This window comes from Phocoena phocoena, chromosome 1 (genome assembly GCF_963924675.1).
Source record: "Phocoena phocoena chromosome 1, mPhoPho1.1, whole genome shotgun sequence".
In the NCBI taxonomy this organism is placed as follows: domain Eukaryota; kingdom Metazoa; phylum Chordata; class Mammalia; order Artiodactyla; family Phocoenidae; genus Phocoena; species Phocoena phocoena.
Genome location: NC_089219.1, coordinates 181,122,188 through 181,142,795, shown reverse-complemented (window position 1 = coordinate 181,142,795; position 20,608 = coordinate 181,122,188). Strand labels below are relative to the sequence as shown.

Genomic DNA, 20,608 nt, shown 5'->3' with positions numbered 1-20,608 from the left:
CATGTCTTTCAGAAGCTTCCACTTTTCCAAATTTCTCAATTCTCAGGAGCATCAGGGCCTTCACGGGAGAACAGGGTGCAGGAAGCCATTTGTGTGTATTGTTTGTAAAACACATATTTCTAACATATAAGTGGCGTGGTTGAAGTCCAGTTTTGCCCATCACTCCTAGTGTATGGCTATTGTCTCAGTATAATTACTAGGAGCTCCTGTCAAGATGTCCTGATTTGGATGGTTAACTATATAATCACCCTATTTATAAGGCAAGGACCACTTGTATTTTAGTGTAGGAGGATAATAACATTGCTTAGAAGACCCTGCATTCCTCTCTAAGATAAGGAAGAGGGTCCCGCACACCCCAAACTCCTTCAGCATGAACTTGCCTTGGGTTGACTCAAGGGTTTTTTGGGACGTGGGTCTGAGTTAGCCTTGAATCCTCATAAACAAGGTGGACTCCCTGAGTGTCCATCAAATGCACCCCCTCTAAGCTGCCACTTAGACTGGAACAGATGTGCGTGTGCGTGTGTGTGTGTGTGTGTGTTTGTGTACGTGTGTGTGTGCATGGGTGTAGTGGGAACCTACTCTTTCCAGTAAGAAGAAAAGTGAACAGGCAGAGAGAAATGCTCTTTATTACTAGAATCTCCTCCTCTTTCTGTTTGCAATATAAAAAGAGGAGAGATGAAAGAAAGAGAAAGAGAGATTGATTTAAAGCCACCGATGGCCCAGGGTCCTCTCCTCAGTTCCCAAGCACACACTTCATTGAGAGGCTCTGATAGGAAACCTGTTCTGGAAGAGCCAGCGCATCTCAGAGCTGCTATGCAGAGCCCCTGTGATGGGGTACCTTCTGTAGAGATGAGTCTCTTTCTGGGGAAGGCTCTGTAAACAGGATACATAAAACACTAGCAACTCATTGAAGGCTTTGGTATTTTAATATAAGGATTTTCTGTATTTGCATTCAAAAGGCCACTCCCTCGGCAAGCAGTTTTGTGAGAGGAAAGGCAGAGTTAGTTTGCCCAGGACCTGAGAATTTGGAAATAGGATTTGAGGGTTGTTGGTGAACTAGGGTAGGGACAGGGAGAAAGAGGGAGGAAAAGAGGGAAAAAAAAGAAGACATTATGTCAAACAGTGTAAAGAAGGTCAAGTAGGATGAATGGTGAGAAAAGCCAATCGCTGAGAAAATACGGATAGAAACCGTTAATTTATGCCAATAAAATTCTTGACTTTTTTTCACCTCCCACACCGTTCTGCTAAGTCCAATAATTTTATCATCTATTCCATATGGTACTGGATGGACACAGTTTAAAAAAAAACACAGTTTCTGCCAGAAACAGATCCCTTCTTCCAGAAAAAGCATATGTTCATGATAACAAACCAAATGAAAGAAATAGGTAAGACCAAGGGTATTAAAGTGTCTGGGATCTTTTAATATTGATTTGGATTTCTCAGATTTCTTTTAGGTATTTTTAGGTAAGTGGTTGTTAGGAAAACACAAAATCATCATGGAAGCTTCAGTTGAATCTAGAATTCTACTAAGGAAGCAAATACAATATGTCTGATAAAAAGGTATTATATATTTATACTCGAAGCAATCATAGAAATATTTACTATTGTATTTTATAACACACAATAGTCAAAAGAAATACTAAAGTCAGAGAAATTTATATAACACAAACATTGTAGTTTTTCCATCTTCAAACCTAAAGAACCAAAGTGAGAAGAAGGGGTATTGAGTAAACCTCAAAGGGTTTCCTTCCTCCCTCTTAATATAAATGTTTTCAACTTTATGCAACAAATTTTCACTAGATGTAGGCAACTACTATAAGTGGAAAGGATTTATTCATTTGTTCAATAAATTTCATTGACTGTGTGCCAGGCATTGTGTTAGGCATTGTTCTGGGACTCACTGAGCTACCTCAGACCAACAGTTAACTAATAAAAAAATAAACAAGGAATTATAGATTTCAGATCTCTGAAAGTCATAACAGGGTTATATTCAAAAGTAACTGGGGAACGCCTACTTTAAATAAGGTGATAAAGTAAGGTCTCTTTGGGGAGGTGATATTTGAGCTATAATGATAACACCAGACCAGCCCAGTCAAAACTTGGAAGTATCAGTACAGGAAGAAAGCAAGCAATATCAAGTCCACAAGGTGATGCATCATTTGATGTGTTTGAAGAATTACTAGTAATAGAAGACAGTAAGTGCTTACTATACATAATACTTTTAGATGTTTTATCTTGTATATTTATTAGAATGACAATGCAATGTCATCACCAATATGAACCCCATTTCACAGGTGATGAAACAGAGGAAGAAGGGGCTTAAGTAACTTGTATGAGATCATCCAACCAGAAGTGGCAATACTTGACTGGTCACCTTGTGTGTCTGTAGAATCCAAGCTCCCAACCACTGTGTGTTATACTGTCTGTTGGATCCATATTTTTAGCAATTGGACTTTTCTACTAACCTTGAAACTCAAGTCCAAATTAACTTACAGTCTTCTCTTCTCCCACATTTCCTTTTTTTACAGAAGGGCACACTTATCCACCCAGTTATCCAGAAAGTGGGGTATCATCTTCATCTTCTCTCTACTACCCAATTCAGTCAAAAATCCCCTCAAATTTAATGTCTGATGTCTAAATATATTTGAAGAAGATCTGTTTCTGTAAACCTTCATTTCTCACTAGAATTGCTGCCTTAACACCCTCGTTTAACTTGCTTGGTCTCCCAGTGCCACCTCCCCATTTCCAGTCCATTTTCCATATTGTCACCAGAATGACCATTCTAGAAATGTGGCCATATCACTCCTCCTCTTAAAAAATATGTAAGTTTTTTCTCATTACACTTAAGATACAATTCAAAATTGTTAACATGATTTCAAAATGGGTTCATCTTATATCCTATTTTTCCTGGAGCTGTCCCAATTTTCACCCTTGTTTTTCAGTGTAATTCTTGATAACATCCTTTTTCTTCTCAAGTGTCCTGGAACTTTAACATCTAATTCCTGGCTTCTGTTCCAGTCTCACTTCTGACCTGCTCTTCCAGCCCGTACACTCACACTCAATGCTGTATTCAAACAGAATTGCTTATAGCTCCTCAAGTCTCTTAAGCTTTATTCCTATCCAGCTTCTAGCATATGCTGAACCTTTTGTTTATAACTTTCTGCTTAACACCTGCCCTTCCCAAATTTACTGGCTAATTTCTACTCATATTTGCGTCTCCACTTAGACATCACTTCTAATTCAGTCTCTCGACTTTTCCACCAGAAGACTACGGTAGACGCCCTTCCTACGTGCTACCCAAGCATCTACCCCTGTCTTGTTGCATATTCTCACCCCGGTGTCTTCCCTATTTGTTTTTGGTATCACTCACAGTTTGTGAGTTCTTGTAGGCAAGGAAAGTATCCATATTTGTTTACTAGTGCCTGGTCCATATTCAATGCATAATAATTCTATATTAACAGAATTTATGAGTTCTATACAGGGATTCTGTATGCCTAGCACTAAGGATAATGCCCTATGTAGAGTAGACTTGTCAACATTTGTTAACTGACTAATGTATTTGTTAGTTAACTGACTAATGTATTTGTTAACTGACTAATTTAGTAAATAAATGAATGAGTTAATGTTTGATTGGAACCTTTAATAATGAATGACTTATAAAATGATACTTATCAATAGGATTCAGATGTGTGGAAAAAGGAAGAGAGTACCTTTCCTTCAGTGTAAGCCCTGAAGGTAAAAGAATATTTCTGTATTTGGAAAATACAGTGTATGAAAATGTAACTGAACCAAAATTTTTTTAAATTAAATGTGCTACGTAATGTAATTTAACTGAAGCATCTATGTAAATGTAGGTATATAATAAAAGAGAACATTTGAAATATTGGTTAAACCTTTATTAAAATTAGAGAACAACCCACTGGATTTAGGAAATGTATCTTCTCCGTCAGTAAATCATTGAGCAGGGATAATTGTGAGTGAAAGAAACCGCTATATGCCAAAGATCACCCTGCCTCTGATCCACTGAGCTTACCATAGACTCAAGTTTTTGTCAGGAAATTCTTAGGACAAGCTCTTTTCATGAGGATATGTTGCTTTTTCACAGAAATCTTGCCTTTGAGTTCTCCAGGCATGTATTCCGCAAGAAAGTCTGAATCTTAGAGTAAACTGATTTTAGATTTATGAACAAAAATTTACATTATTGCAATTGTTTGTATATGAATTGGCAGCATCGTGTTGGATGACTGGGTGTTACAAAAGACTAGAGATTGGCAAATTAATAGTCGGTTTAAGCCCCAGCAAGTACTGTAGCAGTAGGATGCAAAGAGGGGAATAATTCTAAGATAATTCTAAGGATAAATGCTGGAGTTTGGAAATTTAATGGATGGACTGGGGAGAGGGATGCGGAGATGGGGGTCAGAGATTCTCTGATTGACTAGTCAGTACCTTTGATTAACTAGTTAGGCGATTATTCAGCATGATGAGAAATTCATTTTAGTAAAGCATGAGATTATGTTTACAGAAAGATATTCATGATCAAAGTTCATATGGTATTGTATAGACATGCTTTGTAGTGAACTATAGTAGCAGTAATTTCTGTACATGACCAAGGGTTTATCGCAGCATTTCTTTTCCTGTTCTCTTTTTTTTTTTTAAGGGTAGTATTAACCAATGACAGGAGTAGAAAAGTCAACATACAGATGTTAGAAGGAGAAGTTACAGGACACAGATTTGTGATGCTTTGCATGCAGCACTTTTGGATGTGATTCTAAAAGCTTTTATTGAGCGTTGTCAAATGTGTAAGCTTCACAGGGATGGACATCATATTTATAAGTGCCCTTCTATAAGTGCTACCATAGATGTGAAATTCTTGACCTTAATATCGTCTTTGAAAATGTTAAATTGAGAATTCTGTTGACTTACGTTTTAAGAATTGGCGTATTGTATTACTGCAAGAGATTTGATTTTCAGCACAGTACAACCTTCTTTCAAATGCATATGTCTTTTTTTCTAATTCCATTTTGTTTTAAAACACATTTTAAATGTAGTTTTCTCATTTAGTAAAAGTTGTCTAATTGGAAAAAAAAAAAAACTATTCAGGCTGATAGCTGTAACTGAACTTTGGGAAAGATGTGAATGCTAATGTATGGGTTTAGAAGTCCTAAGATGAGATATTTAAAGCCAAAAACTAGACGGTTTCACACTGAGAGAGCAGAGGAGAGGCCGGAGTTGGAATCATGTTCTAATCACTAAATTATGGCTTTTCTCAGTCTTCCTCCGACTTGATTTTTGAACAGTATTTGAGACCACATCTTCCTCTACAGCTGGAACGTGCTCAGTGTGTCCGGCTCCTCGGATCTCCGTCTGTGCAGCCACTGCGCACTCCCTGCCTCCCACCCACCCCAGCCCCACGTATGATCACCTTGGGAACATTCTCCTGTGCCTCTCCATCGCCACCACCCGACCACCACGACTCTCTGAGTCTAACCATGAACAAATTAATTCCCTGTCTAGTTCCACTGCAGCTAAGTCTGCATCAAATAAAAAAAAAAAAAAAAAAAAAAAAAGAACAAAACTTGATTTAAAAATTTTAAGGGATGAGAAAACATGCAAAAGCATAAAATCGTGCTTTGCCATGTGTCCCAAGCCCCTTGTTAGCTAGAGGAGTGAACAATGAACAGAGATGATGGTCCTTGGCGTAGAAGATCCCAGGCAGGTAACAGAGATCCGTCGCCAAGTTCTGGGAAAGAAGATCCTGAATGAGCCATGTGTAGAGCCCAGCAGTCTTGCTGTTTCCCACCTGATCTTGTGACAGATGCTGGACTTCAGATTCTTAGGGTCTCAGCACTTTATTTTGGCTACTTGCTTTAACATGGGCTGAAGATCTGTGGTTTTGGCAGTACACCTTAAGAACCAGATGTGGCCCCCAATTCACAGGAAAGCCTGCCTATCCCTGCAAGAAGACAGCTCATTCCAGGCATCTCCTAACCACCGAGGCGGTTCAAATGAAGCATTTTTGGCACCAAGCCTAGTAAATCAGAGACTGCGTGGTGATGTAATGGACACGGACACCAAGGGGGCACCACTTGCGTATCCCTCCTTCTGTCTACATCTCAAGTGAGGATGTCCTTATAGTCTGGATGGGCCTAGATGTGGTGGAATAACTCCTGTTTCTCCCTGAAAGGTTTGATTCTGAGCACCAGCCTCATCCGTCTGTCCAGGGGAAGCCCAGGGGTCAAGGCTCTCTAGTACCATCATGACAGCAAGCAGCAGCAGTGGCCCCCGTCCTCTCCAAGACCCCTTCCTTCAGCAATGCTCCCTCCCCTCCATTCTTAAAAAGGGGGACCCAGAGACGTCCCCTCCCTTGAGATCTCCCAAATTTGCTACATTAGAAACAGGGGCTTCCTCCCATTGCCTCTGAGAGCGAGGGGTGATTTTTTTATTGGCTTGGCTGTGTCTTGTAATTTCTTGTTAAATGGAAGTTGGCAGCAAAAGAAACGAACATTTTTGGGGTTACCACTTAAGTACAAGGTTAAGTTTCATTCTTCAGAAATTCCTTCCAATCTTACACAAACATCGGGTCTTAGGCCTTCATTTATTAGCAGGCACTAATAGCAACAGAATTTTTCAAAAGAAAGCCTCATCCACCATAATACACACGCAAACACACACACTTTTTTTGTCACTTACAGAAGCTTAGCTGGAGATTGGTATGGTTGGCACAACTTTAAAGGCAGATGGGTAAATTAAAACTCGAATGACAGAAAGCTAGGAACCACTGGTTGTGATCGCCCTTACTTGCCTACGTTTTTTGTCCTCACATATGAGAATATTCAAAAGCAGATATTCTAGATGTTAGGATACATTATGTGGCTTTAGGTTTTTTTATATTTGATGAAATAATGTTATTATGTGTGTTCCTTTTATTAATGTCACTTCAAATCCTGTTCAGAAATAGGTACTAAGAGTAAATAAATGTTTAATGTATGAAAGGATTAAGCTTTCTTTACTATTGGGTATTTTTAACCAGGAAAACTTGGTTATGAAAAGTAAAGGGACATTAAAAATACAATTAAAAGTGAAGTCATGACACATTCATAGTTAAGAACCACGTGATAAAAATGGCTTTCTTCACATATGTTAGGAAAATTTAAGTAAGTAGAAAAGCATAAAATAGAGAATGCTCACAAATTTTTCTTTTTCAAATTTCTGAACAGAAAGAAAGAGAGCGAGGTTCTAATTTGGCCTTTATGTTCCGACTGCCTTTTGCTGCCGGGAGGGTGTTCAGTATCAGTATGTTGGACACGCTTCTTTACCAGGTATGCAGTGTTTCTTATATCTGTCTAAAATGTTTATTTTCTATTTTCTTTAGGTTCTATCAAATGCATAATACAACTAGTGTTTCTCTTGGAGCCGTTAACTTAAAATTGGCTCTGGAAGTAATCCAATATTTTACTTCATGTATTTAATGACATAAATGTGCCTATGAAACACACAGTAAGAAAAAATTATTTTTCAGAATAATCTATGAAGTGATATCAGGCATTCTATGACACCAGTGTCCTACAATGTTTAATGTGACATTTTAATACATTTTGCATATTCCTCTAAGCACATTACTAGACAATAAAAGCTAAGAAACAATTACTAGGTTAAAAAAAAGACAGCTTTCTTTCTAATACATATTGTTTTAGTAAGTAATAGCAAATAATGTCAATAAACTGATAAACCAAGGACATTTTAAACATCTGCTAATTATTGCCTGCTTCAGAAAAACGTAAGGAAGATTTTACAACCCCTAAGAACCATTCAGTTTGTTCCTGAATGCCAGAGTTTTACATTGTCATTTTATCATTCTTAACTTTACCTAAGAAGTTCATAGAGATTTTATTTTACACTAAAATATTTTGATCTTTTTTTAACTCTTTCAGAAACTGAACAAAAGCAATATTTCATATTCTCTGAATCAAGTAATCAGATACTTTTTAAATATATCCATTAAGAGAAAAAAGATATTCATAAGCCTTTAAGTTATTTGATAACTTTAATCTCAAATTAAGCATTCAAGCATTGTGTTGTCTTTTTTGATCATGTATTTTATGTACCCTCTTCCTCCATGCTTGGCTGAATAAACTAATCCAAAGAGAGTTAAGGCTTTTCTACTGGCCTCTGGGCTAATTATGCCTATGACTATGTCTCTGGCCGTGTTTCAAACCATCTGCTTATGCCAGATGAATGCGGGAACAACACAGTAAAGAACCATAAACACTCCTGTTCTCCCGAAAGTTTCCAGACACATTATCTGGGTACTCCGGAAGCCAGGCTTCTACCCCAGACCCCATTGCCAGGCACACGTAATTCTGATCTCTCAAAGAGGGGGTTCAAGGGAGGGATTGTTTGAAGGGAAGTGTTGCCTCTGGGGGGATTTATATCCATAGCAGTCAAATGCTTGCTGTCATTATGCACCAGTGGTTTTCAGATATTTTAGCCACAATACCTTATGTTTAAACGAAATCTCATGAGAAAGTCTTTGATATATAAGCTAAGTAGAAGGAAAACCATTCTGTAGAATTGGAGAGCAGTAGTTATTACTTTCATTTTTGTTTCACTTTTTTTGTTACACATAGAAATACAGGAAATTGTGTTTTTTCCAAAGCTAGCAGCTGCAGAAAGAATGAACTAGAACAATAATTTTCGAAGTAGTAATTGCCCATTTACTTTCTGATGTCAAATGAGATATTTTAATGGTAGGTTTTTCAGACAGGTAAAGAGTATTTATTTACAGGTTAAAAAGAGATTAGAAATTTAAAATATTTTATTCTCTAAAATTATATAACATGCATTCTTCTATTCTTAAAATATACAATCTAATTGTTTTGGTTAATGATTTAAACCCATCTTCTTAAAGATAAATGCTTATATATTCAAGAACTATTATAGATGACTACAATTTTATAGTGATTTACTATTAATGTAATTCTATTCTAGACCTCATTTTATTTGCTTCCCCAAGGAAAACTGTAATATAAACAGTATTATCAGTCATAATATATGGATGAGACAAGGGCTCAGGAAGGTCAACTGTCCAGTGTTTAGTGGGAATACTCATCTTCAAGCCATGCATACCTCATTAGATTAATCCCGACCCTTTTCCTGTGGTAAATGACTCTGCATTTGTATAATGCTTGAGTTTGTTTGCTTGTTTGGTTGGGTTTTATTATATCCCACTTGAAACACAGATCACTTTCATATTTTTAATCATTTTTATTAATTCTCATCTGTGTAGATCAGGGAAGCCAATTATTAAAAAAGTTATTACCTAAAATAAAATTAAATAGATATTAAAAAAATCTTCTATGAAAAATGTTCTATGATTGCATCACATAAAACTTAATGCATGGATTTTGTGATATTACATGGGGCTATCCACATTTTTGGCTCACATCTAACTCTAGTCTATGCCCTGATGAAGTTACAGGACAGATGACCTCTGGACAAAGAATGTGTTGATGAAGAATACAGTAAACATTAGCTATATTACCACACCTGGCTCTAAAATAATTTAAAATAGTCGTTTGCCAAATCTTCAGTTTAATTTCTCTTCCATGAGTGCTTTCTGTTTTTTATTTTGGAAATAATAATTTTAAGTGCCCAAGAATTTGTTTAAAATTTTTCTTTAGCACACACTGAGTTACAAATGAGATTGAATGATGCTAACAGGGGTGTGTGTCACAGCTCCTCTTGGTGGCCCCAATACGTTCATGTCCTAATTACTAGGAGGTTAATACGCCTTGAAAACCAAAGGGCCATTTAAATAAATGGCCTGAAAAAAATGGAATAGATGTGTTTCCTTATGTTCTTTTTTAGATGGGTTTATTTTTTTGAAACTAGCTCTTGGTAAAAGAAATTAGCAATCAACAAAGTAGTCTAGATGATTTATTTAAAAGGTGTTATAGGGCTTCCCTGGTGGCGCAGTGGTTGAGTCCGCCTGCCGATGCAGGGGACACGGGTTCGTCCTCCGGTCCGGGGGGATCCCACATGCCGCGGAGTGGCTGGGCCCGTGAACCATGGCCACTGAGCCTGCGCATCCGGAGCCTGTGCTCTGCGACAGGAGAGGCCACAGCGGTGGGAGGCCCGCGTACCACAAAAAAAAAAAAAAAAAAAAAAAAAGGTGTTATAACTTTTAAAGTCTTTGCTATACAAAATAACTAGATGATTTATTGTTATTATTTTGTTATTGAAGTATAGTTGATTTACAATGTTGGGCTAATGTCTGCTGTATAGCAAAGTGACTCAGTTATAAACATATATACATTCTTTTTTCTAATATTCTTTTCCATTATGGTTTATCCCAGGAGATTGGGTATAGTTCCCTGTGCTATACAGTAGAACCTTGTTGTTTATTCATTTTAAATGTAATAGTTTGCATCTACTAGCCCATCCCTCCCCCTTGGCAACCACAAGTCTGTTCTCTATGTCTAAGAGTCTGTTTCTGTTTTGTAGATAGGTTCATTTGTGCCATATTTTAGATTCCACATATAAGCAATGTCATATGGTATTTGTCTTTCTCTTTCTGACTTACTTCACTTAGTATGATAATCTCTATATGAATGGATAAATAAGATGTGGTACATATATACAATGGAATACTACTCAGCCATTAAAAAACCACAAAATAATGCCATTTGCAGCAACAAGGGTGCAAAATACTTAGATGATTATTTAAATGTTTCACTTGTTAACACCTGACGATCAAACTCAAGGCAGTAATTTCATACGATTTATGAAGTAATTGTTACATATCATGGTGAAATTTGCTTGTATGGGTTGAAATTCTATCTTCTCACTCAGACCAAAAAATAAACTGAAGAAACTAGAAGCATTTTTCAGTTAATATTCTAACTATTGAGTAGTGTTCTAACAACATGTCAAAATATATGTTAGCAAACAAAATAGTCTCATGATGGTATTTAATACTAACCTATCGGGCTTCCCTGGTGGCGCAGTGGTTGAGAATCTGCCTGCCAATGCAGGGGACACGGGTTCAAGCCCTGGTCTGGGAAGATCCCACATGCCGCGGAGCAACTGGGCCCATGAGCCACAACTACTGAGCCTGTGCGTCTGGAGCCTGTGCTCCACAACGAGAGGCCACGATAGTGAGAGGCCTGCGCACCGCGATGAAGAGTGGCCCCTGCTCGCCGCAACTAGAGAAAGCCCTCACACAGAAATGAAGACCCAACACAGCCAAAAATAAATAAATAAATAAATTTATTTAAAAAAAAATACTAGCCTATTAATTCTCTAATATTTAGATTTACTTAAATATTATATAGAAATGTATTCTACTAGCATCAAGTTTAATCCTAACAAAAAACCAAATACCGGTTGAAATATTTCATTGTAAATTTTAGTCATTTTAGAGTTTTTAAAACATTCTCTATTATATTTCGGCTTATAGTTTTTGTTATTAAAAATCTAAAAATGTTTTCATCACGTCCAATAACATCCATAAAATTTAAGCATATCCAGATATTCTAGAAAATAATCATTTCCCATATTTCTTTAAGGACAGCTTAACTGTACATGTGTATTGAGGACACTGGCAAGATAGATTTTCATTTCCTTTTTTATGGGGGCTTAATGATGTATTACAAGAAATAACCTTTAAGATGTGATAAGATGTTCATGCTCTAAGCTATTCTATGTATTTCCTACACACAATAAATACATATTTTGTTTATATTGCAGTCATTTGTGAAGGACTACATGATTTCTATCACCAGACTTCTGTTGGGATTGGACACTACACCAGGATCGGGGTTTCTTTGCTCTGTAAGTTACTAATCTCTGGTGTAGATTATTCTGACAGGCAATTCTGAAAGCCATCTATAATGTACTTTGGCTAACTCTTCTATGTCATTTATTTATTTTTTTCTAATATGTGCTCAAAGAATAGCATCCTAGTTTTTTTTAATCCCTTAAACAATGTTTAGGGAAAACATTATTTAAATTAATAATCCCGAAGATAGCCATTCTGTACAAAATTCAGAACAAAAATGATCCTGAAGGTAGCCGTTCTGTACAAAACTCTAGCAGGTATCTGAGACTGACAGTTTCTGACATAGGATGCTACACTGCCAAGGTAAACAGCGATCATGACATTTAACCTCTCTGTTTTATAAATAAGTATACTGTGCCTAAGTGTATTTAATGAAGTGTCTTGCTAACAAATTCAAATTCATGTTTAGCAAAGAGAGACCAGCACTTATGCCTCCTGTCTGTGAGTCCTGTGCTCCATACTTTTACACATCTTCCTCAGTATGGGTAGAACTTTGGATGGACAATTCGTTTTTGTGCTGGAGTGTCCTTTGCACTTCAAGACTTGTAACATCAGCAGACCCTGTCCACTAAGGTTATTGCAACATTCAAACGAGTCCTTACAGGTTTTCCAACAATTCCCAATCAATTACCAGTGATATTCCAAGTACATGGGACTAATACAGTGCCATGCTGCCACAAATGGAGCAGTTGGTTTCTTAAGTTTGGGTGAACCCAGGGATAAGGCTGAGATGGAATGTAATAAAAAACTTTCATACATGTATAAGCACTTATGAATGCCACTTTGAGATTTCAAAATATCAATAAAATCTACCTTTAAAGAGTGAAAAATTACCATTGGGTTATTTCTTTAAAATTTGATATGTAAATAATTCATCTGATTGTAGATGAAAATCACCGAGGATGACTTATGGATCAGGACTTATGCCAGACTGTATCAGAAGTTATGTTCTTCTACTGGAGATGTTCCCATTGGAATCTACAGGACTGAATCTCAAAAACTTACTACATCTGAGGTTTGGAAATATCAAAATATTCCTGTCTTAATGTTTAATCTTATTGAATACTGCCATTCCTAAGCCTATAAACTTATTTCTGAAATATGCCATTAAATTATGTAAATTATGTCAGGAATTTCATAAAATAATGTTGTCTAAAGGTCTGTTTTAGAGTTTGTGGACTTTGGGCTCTGAATGTCTTTTGTAGGTTTTCAGGAAGTAAGTTAATTCTAAGTAACCTTTGGATACATAAGAAAAGTTCTCAGGGCAAGCAAACTAGTTTTCTAATATAATCTTCAACTCCACATATTAGCATTTGGAAAGAGGGAAAACAAAGATGAGTTAGGAAGCATGAAACTCACATTTTTCAAACTCTAGGTTGAGGACTACTTTGAAGCTAAGAAAAAACTCTAGGATCAGTGCCAGACCCTCCCAGAGGAAAGCTCAGTAATTATAAAAGCAAACTAGAGCCTATGAAAATGGAACAGAATTTCTGATGCCTGCGTGTGACCAAAAACATATTCACATTTTAATTTGGTCACACTATGTGGTTCCAACTTACGGTTTATATTCTTGAAAGATTTTTTCTTCTTCAGGTACCTCAAAGTTATTCAAAATTTTGGTTAACCATTTCTTTCTTTGGTCTTATGCAAAATAGAACCTCAACTATGAGGCTCAGATTAATTACATGCATTTTAATAAGAAGCATAAGAGTAATGGAGTAGATTTTTATTTTCTTGATATAATTTATAGTTTGACATTTAAGTAAGTGATATTGAGGCCAGAAGAAAATAGTTCAGTTTTTCTGAGATGCTCTTTAGTGGTTTCACTGCAGCTTCAGAGGTGCTAAAAGAAGCTTTATTGCCAGCTCTGCTACTGAATCTGAGTTTGTCATTGGCTGTGGTCCCCGTGGTTCACACCACAAAGAGCAAGACAAAATCAGAGAAAATCAGGAATGATTGATGGGAGAAACATACCAGAAAGTTAAATGTGTAGGACAGCTTAGCCAGATACGCCTAAAATTTAAAGAACACTGCATCCAAAAAATTATTATTTGATGAAAGGTTAAGAGAAAAGAAGTGCTTTCAGACCTAAGCAATTAACCATTCCTTATTTGAACTTGATAAGAAAAAAGAAGATTTTCACACAGCAGAATACTATCCTGTTTTTATCTTATAATATGTACTTTGTGAATTTGAACATGGTAAATTCTGCCCTTGGTCAAGTTCATATCCATGTTCAGTCATTATGTATTATTAAGGGATGTTGTATGCTGTTTACAGTACAGATAGGGAAAGAGTAATTGAGTATTTGTACTGTCATCAAGGAGTATTTAATGTTACATTTTGGTCATTTCTTCCTATCACAAACCAGCAAAATGTTTATAAACCCCCAACCCTTTAGCTTATATTAAAAACACACCTCCTTGGAAAAATAAAAGGATACTGGGTTAAATGAGGGTAATACCTGTTGTCTTCCTATACTGAATTCAGTTCATCTTCTGGAACACATATTTTTATTTAGATTTTACATTCTGCCTATTATAGAAAAAAAGGCAATTTAAATAATTAAAGATAAAAATAGGACCTTCAAGCACTTTTACAGCAAAATATATTAATAGGGGCAGAGAAATTAATGCTACTTTACATTTAAAATGAAGTGACTGCTACAGTTGAAAAGGAGTTCTACGTTTATTTTCCTGGCAAATAATCAAAAATAGAGCTATTGAGTTTTATAATACTTGTAGTTTGATACACAAAAGGGTGTAAGTTCATCTAGAGAAAGATTTGTTTTTCCTGATCACTGTTAAAAGAATGAGTATATTATGTGCTTCCTTATTTAAGACATTGAATATTTAGAGTTATTTAAGAGATAGATAACATGATGAACATTATCTATCTTTAATTATAGTTTTGCAAGATGCAAAAGTACCAATAAGGTGAATATCCCTTAAGTCGATGTTCTATTTTTTTTTTTTTTTTAAAGAGGGGAACATCAATTCAGTATTAACTCAGTAAAGACATTGGGTTTTGTGCAAAGGGGAAAACATTCTCTTTTTCCTGATTATATAAAAACAGAGAATAAGAGCTTAGTGGATCTAATGAAATGGAAGAGTGGCTCATATATTCCACCATCTCTCTCAGATTTCAAATGGTTCGAGAATACTCAAGTGTTAGAATTCAAATAATTTATCATTGTCCAAAATGCCAATTTTTCTCTTACTTTAATTAAAGAAGGACACCAGGGCTTCCCTGGTGGCACAGTGGTTGAGAGTCCACCTGCCGATGCAGGGGACATGGGTTCAAGCCCTGGTCCAGGAAGTTCCCACATGCCGCGGAGCAACTAAGCCTATGCGCCACAACTACTGAAGCCCGAGTGCCACGACCACTGAAGCCCGCCTGCCTAGAGCCTGTGCTCTGCAACACGAGAAGCCACCGCAATGAGAAGCCCGCGCACTGCAACGAAGAGTAGCCCTCGCTCGCTGCAACTAGAAAAAGCCTGCGTGCAGTGGCGAAGACCCAAGGCAGCCAAAAATAAAGAAAAAGAAAAAAATTCAGAGAAAAAAAAAGGACACCAGATTCCAGGAGGTAGAAACTCCATTCAATAATTAGAACTGGGGGCTTCTCTGGTGGCGCAGTGGTTGAGAGTCCGCCTGCCGATGCAGGGGACACGGGCCGGTCCGGGAAGATCCCACATGTCGCGGAGCAGCTGGGACCGTGAGCCATGGCCGCTGAGCCTGTGCGTCCGGAGCCTGTGCTCCACAACGGGAGAGGCCACAGCAGTGAGAGGCCCACGTACGGCAACAACAACAGCTTAGAATTGAAACATCTGGCATCTTCTTTCTTAGATGGTTCACAGGTCCTCATTCTCCCTAACAGCTCACAGAGCTGTGTTACTGTCCCTCACCCTGCAGGGGCAGTTTGAAAGGTGACTCTATGAAGAGGGTACACAGATGGTCTGTGGACTGGGAGACACTGCACGTTTGCAGGCAGTAGTACCACAGTGAATTCACAGAGCTAAGTGCAAAGGTACATTCTGTGTACTTTACCCTTCAACAGCAGATTGAAGAGTCTTCCCCAGGGAATCTGACCAAGCCACGTGAACGGCCTAATGATACAGACACGGGAGAGTCTCCAGGTCAATGATCTAGTCAGGGGACCATGAAACTCACACTAAAAACACCCCACCCAGAGCTTTCAATCAATTAGCCCTATACTCTTAATATAAGAAGACAACTCAAAATTCCCTATTTCAGGGAATAGAATGAAATAGAGATACCAAAATAAACAAACAGAAAGAAAAAACTGAACTTGTAGGAAAGATCACTGAGGGAAAAGAAAATATAAAACATAAAATATAATAAAGACTTCTACTCCTGTTTACCCAAGAGAAATGAAAATATATCCATACAAAGACTTGCACATGAATGTTCTCAGCAGCATTATCCATAATAGCCAAAAATTAGAAACAACCTAAAAGTCCTTCAGCTAGCGAACAGATAGTCAACATGTGGTATAGCCATACAATGGAGTATCATTTAGCAATAAAAAGAAACAAAATGCTTATATGTGTTGTGACTTGGATAAACCTCAAAAACATTATGTCAAGTGAGAGAATAGACTCAAGAGACCACATATTGTATAATTCCACATATTGTATAATTCCAAAAAAGGTGAATATATGCAGACAGAAAGTAGGTTAGTGATTGCCTAAGACAGGCTGAGGTGGAGGGAATGGAGAGTAACAGTTAATGAACATGATGGGACTTACTGGGGTGATGGAAATATTCTAAAATCTTTTTATGGTGTTTGTTGTACAACTCGGTAAATTTACTAAAATATCCTTGAATTTTGCACTTGAAGTGGGTGAATTATAGGATATGTCAAATATGTATTAGTGAAGTTCTATATTGAAAAGCTGTAATTAATATTATTAGAAAGATAAGATATTATAAGGATAAAAGATGAATAGGAAGCTGTATTTTTAAAGGAGCATTTAGAATAAAAAAGAACTCTTGGGGATTGATAGTACGTGAGCAGAAGTGAAAAAGTTTGTACCATAAAGCTGAGGAAACCACCAAGAAACTAGAGCAAAAATTCAAACATGGAAAATAGTAAAGATAAGATAAAATGAGAGGACTAGTCCAGGAGGTCTAAGAGTCTAAGATCTGAATTTTAAGACTTCCCTAAAGAGGAAATGAAAGCAAATTGACGACATATCAGTTTAATAACTTAATAATAATCCTAGAACAGAACATGTTCCAAATGGGAAGGGTCACCAGAGGCCCACCACAGTGAATAAAATAGGCTCACGCTAAGGCACAGCATCATAAAATTTCAGAACACTGAAGGAAAAGAGAAGATCTTAAAAGAGATGGGAGAGAAAACCAAAGGGTAGGTCACATTCAAAGTATTTCTTTGGATTTCTCAACCAGCAACATTACAAGCCAAAAGACAATGGAACAATGCCCTCGAGATTTTGGGGGAATATTATTTCCAAACTAGAATTCCATATTCAGACAAAACTACCAGACTTGTGTTAGGGTAGGATTAATCATATTTCAAAATTTTCTCCAACATATGCTCCCATGCCTGCTCTCTAAGGAAATTACTTCCACCAAAATGAATGAGTAAACTGAGGAAGTAATCATGTATGCAAAGAAACCAGACATTTTATGGAAACCTGGCAACAAGTATGAGGCCAAGGCAAAAGTCAAGAAGGTGATGAAAGGACCACCAGGCAAGAAGTGCAACCTTTCTGAGCAGGTCAGAAAGCTTCAGAAAATTTTTCTTCTGGAAAATGGAAGCCGTAGGATACATGATGCATCTCACTGTCTTAAAGAAAGATTAGACAATGGCCAAAGAGTTCAGGGTGGATTACCAAGTACAAATCTAATGAAGCAATTAATAAAAGTAATTAATTAACTCTAGGAATACAATATCACCAACATCAAAAGAGTATGCAGGCAATGAATAGTAACCACATTTCCCATGTATTTCAGCTGTAAATTGTAGTCATAATATGCCCTGAATTTTGATCTAACCAAAATTATACTTCAACCATTTTGAAATGATGGGATATGGCAATGGTGGGTGGAAAAGATAGTTACTCTCTCTTCTTCCAGAGTGAGAAGTCAATAGATAAAAGTAGAAACTGACAAAAAAAAATTAAGAAATGACAGTCAAGCATGTTATATAGAGACACAAAGATAACGACCTACATGTCTAGCTAAAAGAGGTAAAAGTAGCTGGGTCCTACCAGAGGAAAATAGAAGAGATCATGGTGGGAGCTGCTATTTTTCAAAACAAACCGTAACATTTTCTGACTATTTAAACTATGTATGTATAACTAATAAAAACAACTAATACATTTCCAGCTGTAAACTTTCATTTTCAGACTCATTGATCCTTTCTTCAGTTTATGCTTTTAAATATCCAATTCTATTCTATTCAATTCTATTCAAAATATATGAAATATTTTAAATTTAATGCCAACATTTCATATAAGAATGTAGGAGGGATAAACTAATATAAAAAATCTAGGTCTTGCTTCCTTGTTTTTTCATGGAGTTGAAAAAAAATACATTTTAAAGGCAGATGCAGGTTTTCATGCCACATCGTTTCCTAATCTGACTTCAATATCTTCCCATATTTGGTGTATAGAGAAAAAAGTTAAATTATGTCACTGCTTTGGCTGTGGGAGGAGGGGAAGCACCAAATCCTTTTGCAGATGTCTTTTCAAAGACACGTGATGATAAAAAAATACACATAGTTAAAATCATGAAATTTATAAAAGCCCTGGCACACTTACTCAGTTTTTTCCTTGTGGGCTATAAATTGGTGGAAGGAGGATTCATACAAACATACAGTGGAGGTGCGTACAGGGACTGGAAAATCAGTCCGTGGAGAGTAGGGTACAGCTGGGTCAGCCCCTTTTCACCTAATTGTACAACGCCAAGCTGGAATAGACCACTCTCTACATGTCTATTTCAGGGAAGTTTTACAAATACCATACTTTTCTGGTTCAAAAAATAAATAGAGAATCAACAAGGACTCGTGCTTCTCTTGGGGACAAAGGAGAACAGTATTTCTGTCCACAATATTTTCTCCATAATTCTCAAATTCAGAAAGCTTACTAAACTGATTTGGTGGCAAAACCTCACTTTAACTGTTCTGAGATTTTTCATAATACTTACTTATTCCCCTTAAAATGAATATTCATGTTTTTCATTACAGAAGTGTTTTTATTATAAAATACTACCCAAGACCCTCTGAAGGTATTACCTACTATTCAGTATATGATACTTTCCAAAATCTGAAAACTTCTGAATTAATAAAAATATTTATTCTCATTTTTTGGTAAGAAAATGTGAAACTGTATTTGCCTTCAGTTTTCCAGTGTAGTGAAAATCACATTTTCTTGAAGTGAACCACAACCAGTGAAGATTTTACTAGAAATTAGAAAGAGGTCATTTTAAAGCATATTAAAATACCAACAGCTTTACAGTATAACCAATAAATTTGTGGAGTATGTTACTCTGTTGTTCACCTTCATCATCAATAAATCCTATATTTTTAAAAAAATGTGCATAGGTAATAGTTAACCATCTACCAACCATTAACTTTTTACAATTAAATTGGATGCACATATCTTCGAATTATGGTTTTCTCCAGATGTATCCCCAGGATTGGGATTGTTGGGTCATATGGTAGGTCTATTTTTAGTTTTTAAGGAATCTCCATACTGTTCTCCATAGTGGCTGCACCAATTTACATTCCCACCAACAGTAAGGGAGGGTTCCCTTAAATTGGAAAGTAATATTTTAAATATATTATTAAGATTAAACTTTTCGGGCTTCCCTGGTGGCGCAGTGGTTGAGAGTCCGCCTGCCGACTCGTGCCCCGGTCCGGGAAGATCCCACATGCCGCTGGGGCCCATGAGCCATGGCCGTTGAGCCTGCGCGTTCGGAGCCTGTGCTCCACAACGGGAGAGGCCACAACAGTGAGAGGTCTGCATATGGCAAAAAAAAAAAGCCAAAAAACAAAGTTTTCATTTTATAAAATTACATTAGTACAATGATTTTAGTAAGGATTTAGATAAAATAGTTTTGAAACTCGAGCTGCCCATTCTCTGCATTTATCCACTCACTCATTGGGCCAATTGTTAAGACTCTGCAGACAAATAATTTCAAGGAGCCCATATTCATGTATTTATTATGCATTTTTAATATTTGTAACAATAGTGAGAATGCTAGATAATGGGTTAGACTTGAGTTACATTACACCAAAGAATATAATTGAAAATTTCACTTCCACCTTTTGAGGAATGAAAATATTATTCCTAAGAAAAAGATAGCATGATTTTTATAACCCCTAAATATTTAGGGTTTATGTGTTGACTGGGCAGATCAATTTTTATCCTCTATAGCCTATGTGATAACTAAATCTATTTCTATAAAGTTACTTAAATGTATACATAGAGGTGAAAAAACAATCTTATTATAAGGTCTAAAGTTTTTTAAATAGTACAGCTATTAATACCAATAGTGATTATTGAATATCAATGATTGTGTCAATATCCTCTCATGAATATAGTACTTTCATAAGCTTTTATCAATTGTTTTATTTTCTATTAGCACCGCATTAACTTTCTATCAAATCTTAGACGATTTTAGAAAAAAAAAATCTAACAAGAACAACTTTCTAGCAAATTTTAAAAATATTAGCTTATTATTTACCTAATTGTATTCAAAAGTGCTATGATAACTAATC

At 36.5% G+C, this 20,608-nt stretch overlaps 1 protein-coding gene across 3 annotated transcripts in view; it reads left to right on the top strand.

Moving 5' to 3' along the window:
• KCNT2 (potassium sodium-activated channel subfamily T member 2) overlaps positions 1-20,608 on the top strand; it is a 370,804-nt gene that overhangs the window by 310,532 nt on the left and 39,664 nt on the right. For all 3 annotated transcript variants that reach the window (XM_065876379.1, XM_065876371.1, XM_065876363.1), the window contains 3 exons: positions 7,218-7,319; positions 11,749-11,832; positions 12,726-12,854. In XM_065876379.1, the coding sequence (XP_065732451.1) occupies positions 7,218-7,319; positions 11,749-11,832; positions 12,726-12,854 (315 nt within the window). The remainder of the gene's footprint in view (positions 1-7,217; positions 7,320-11,748; positions 11,833-12,725; positions 12,855-20,608) is intronic.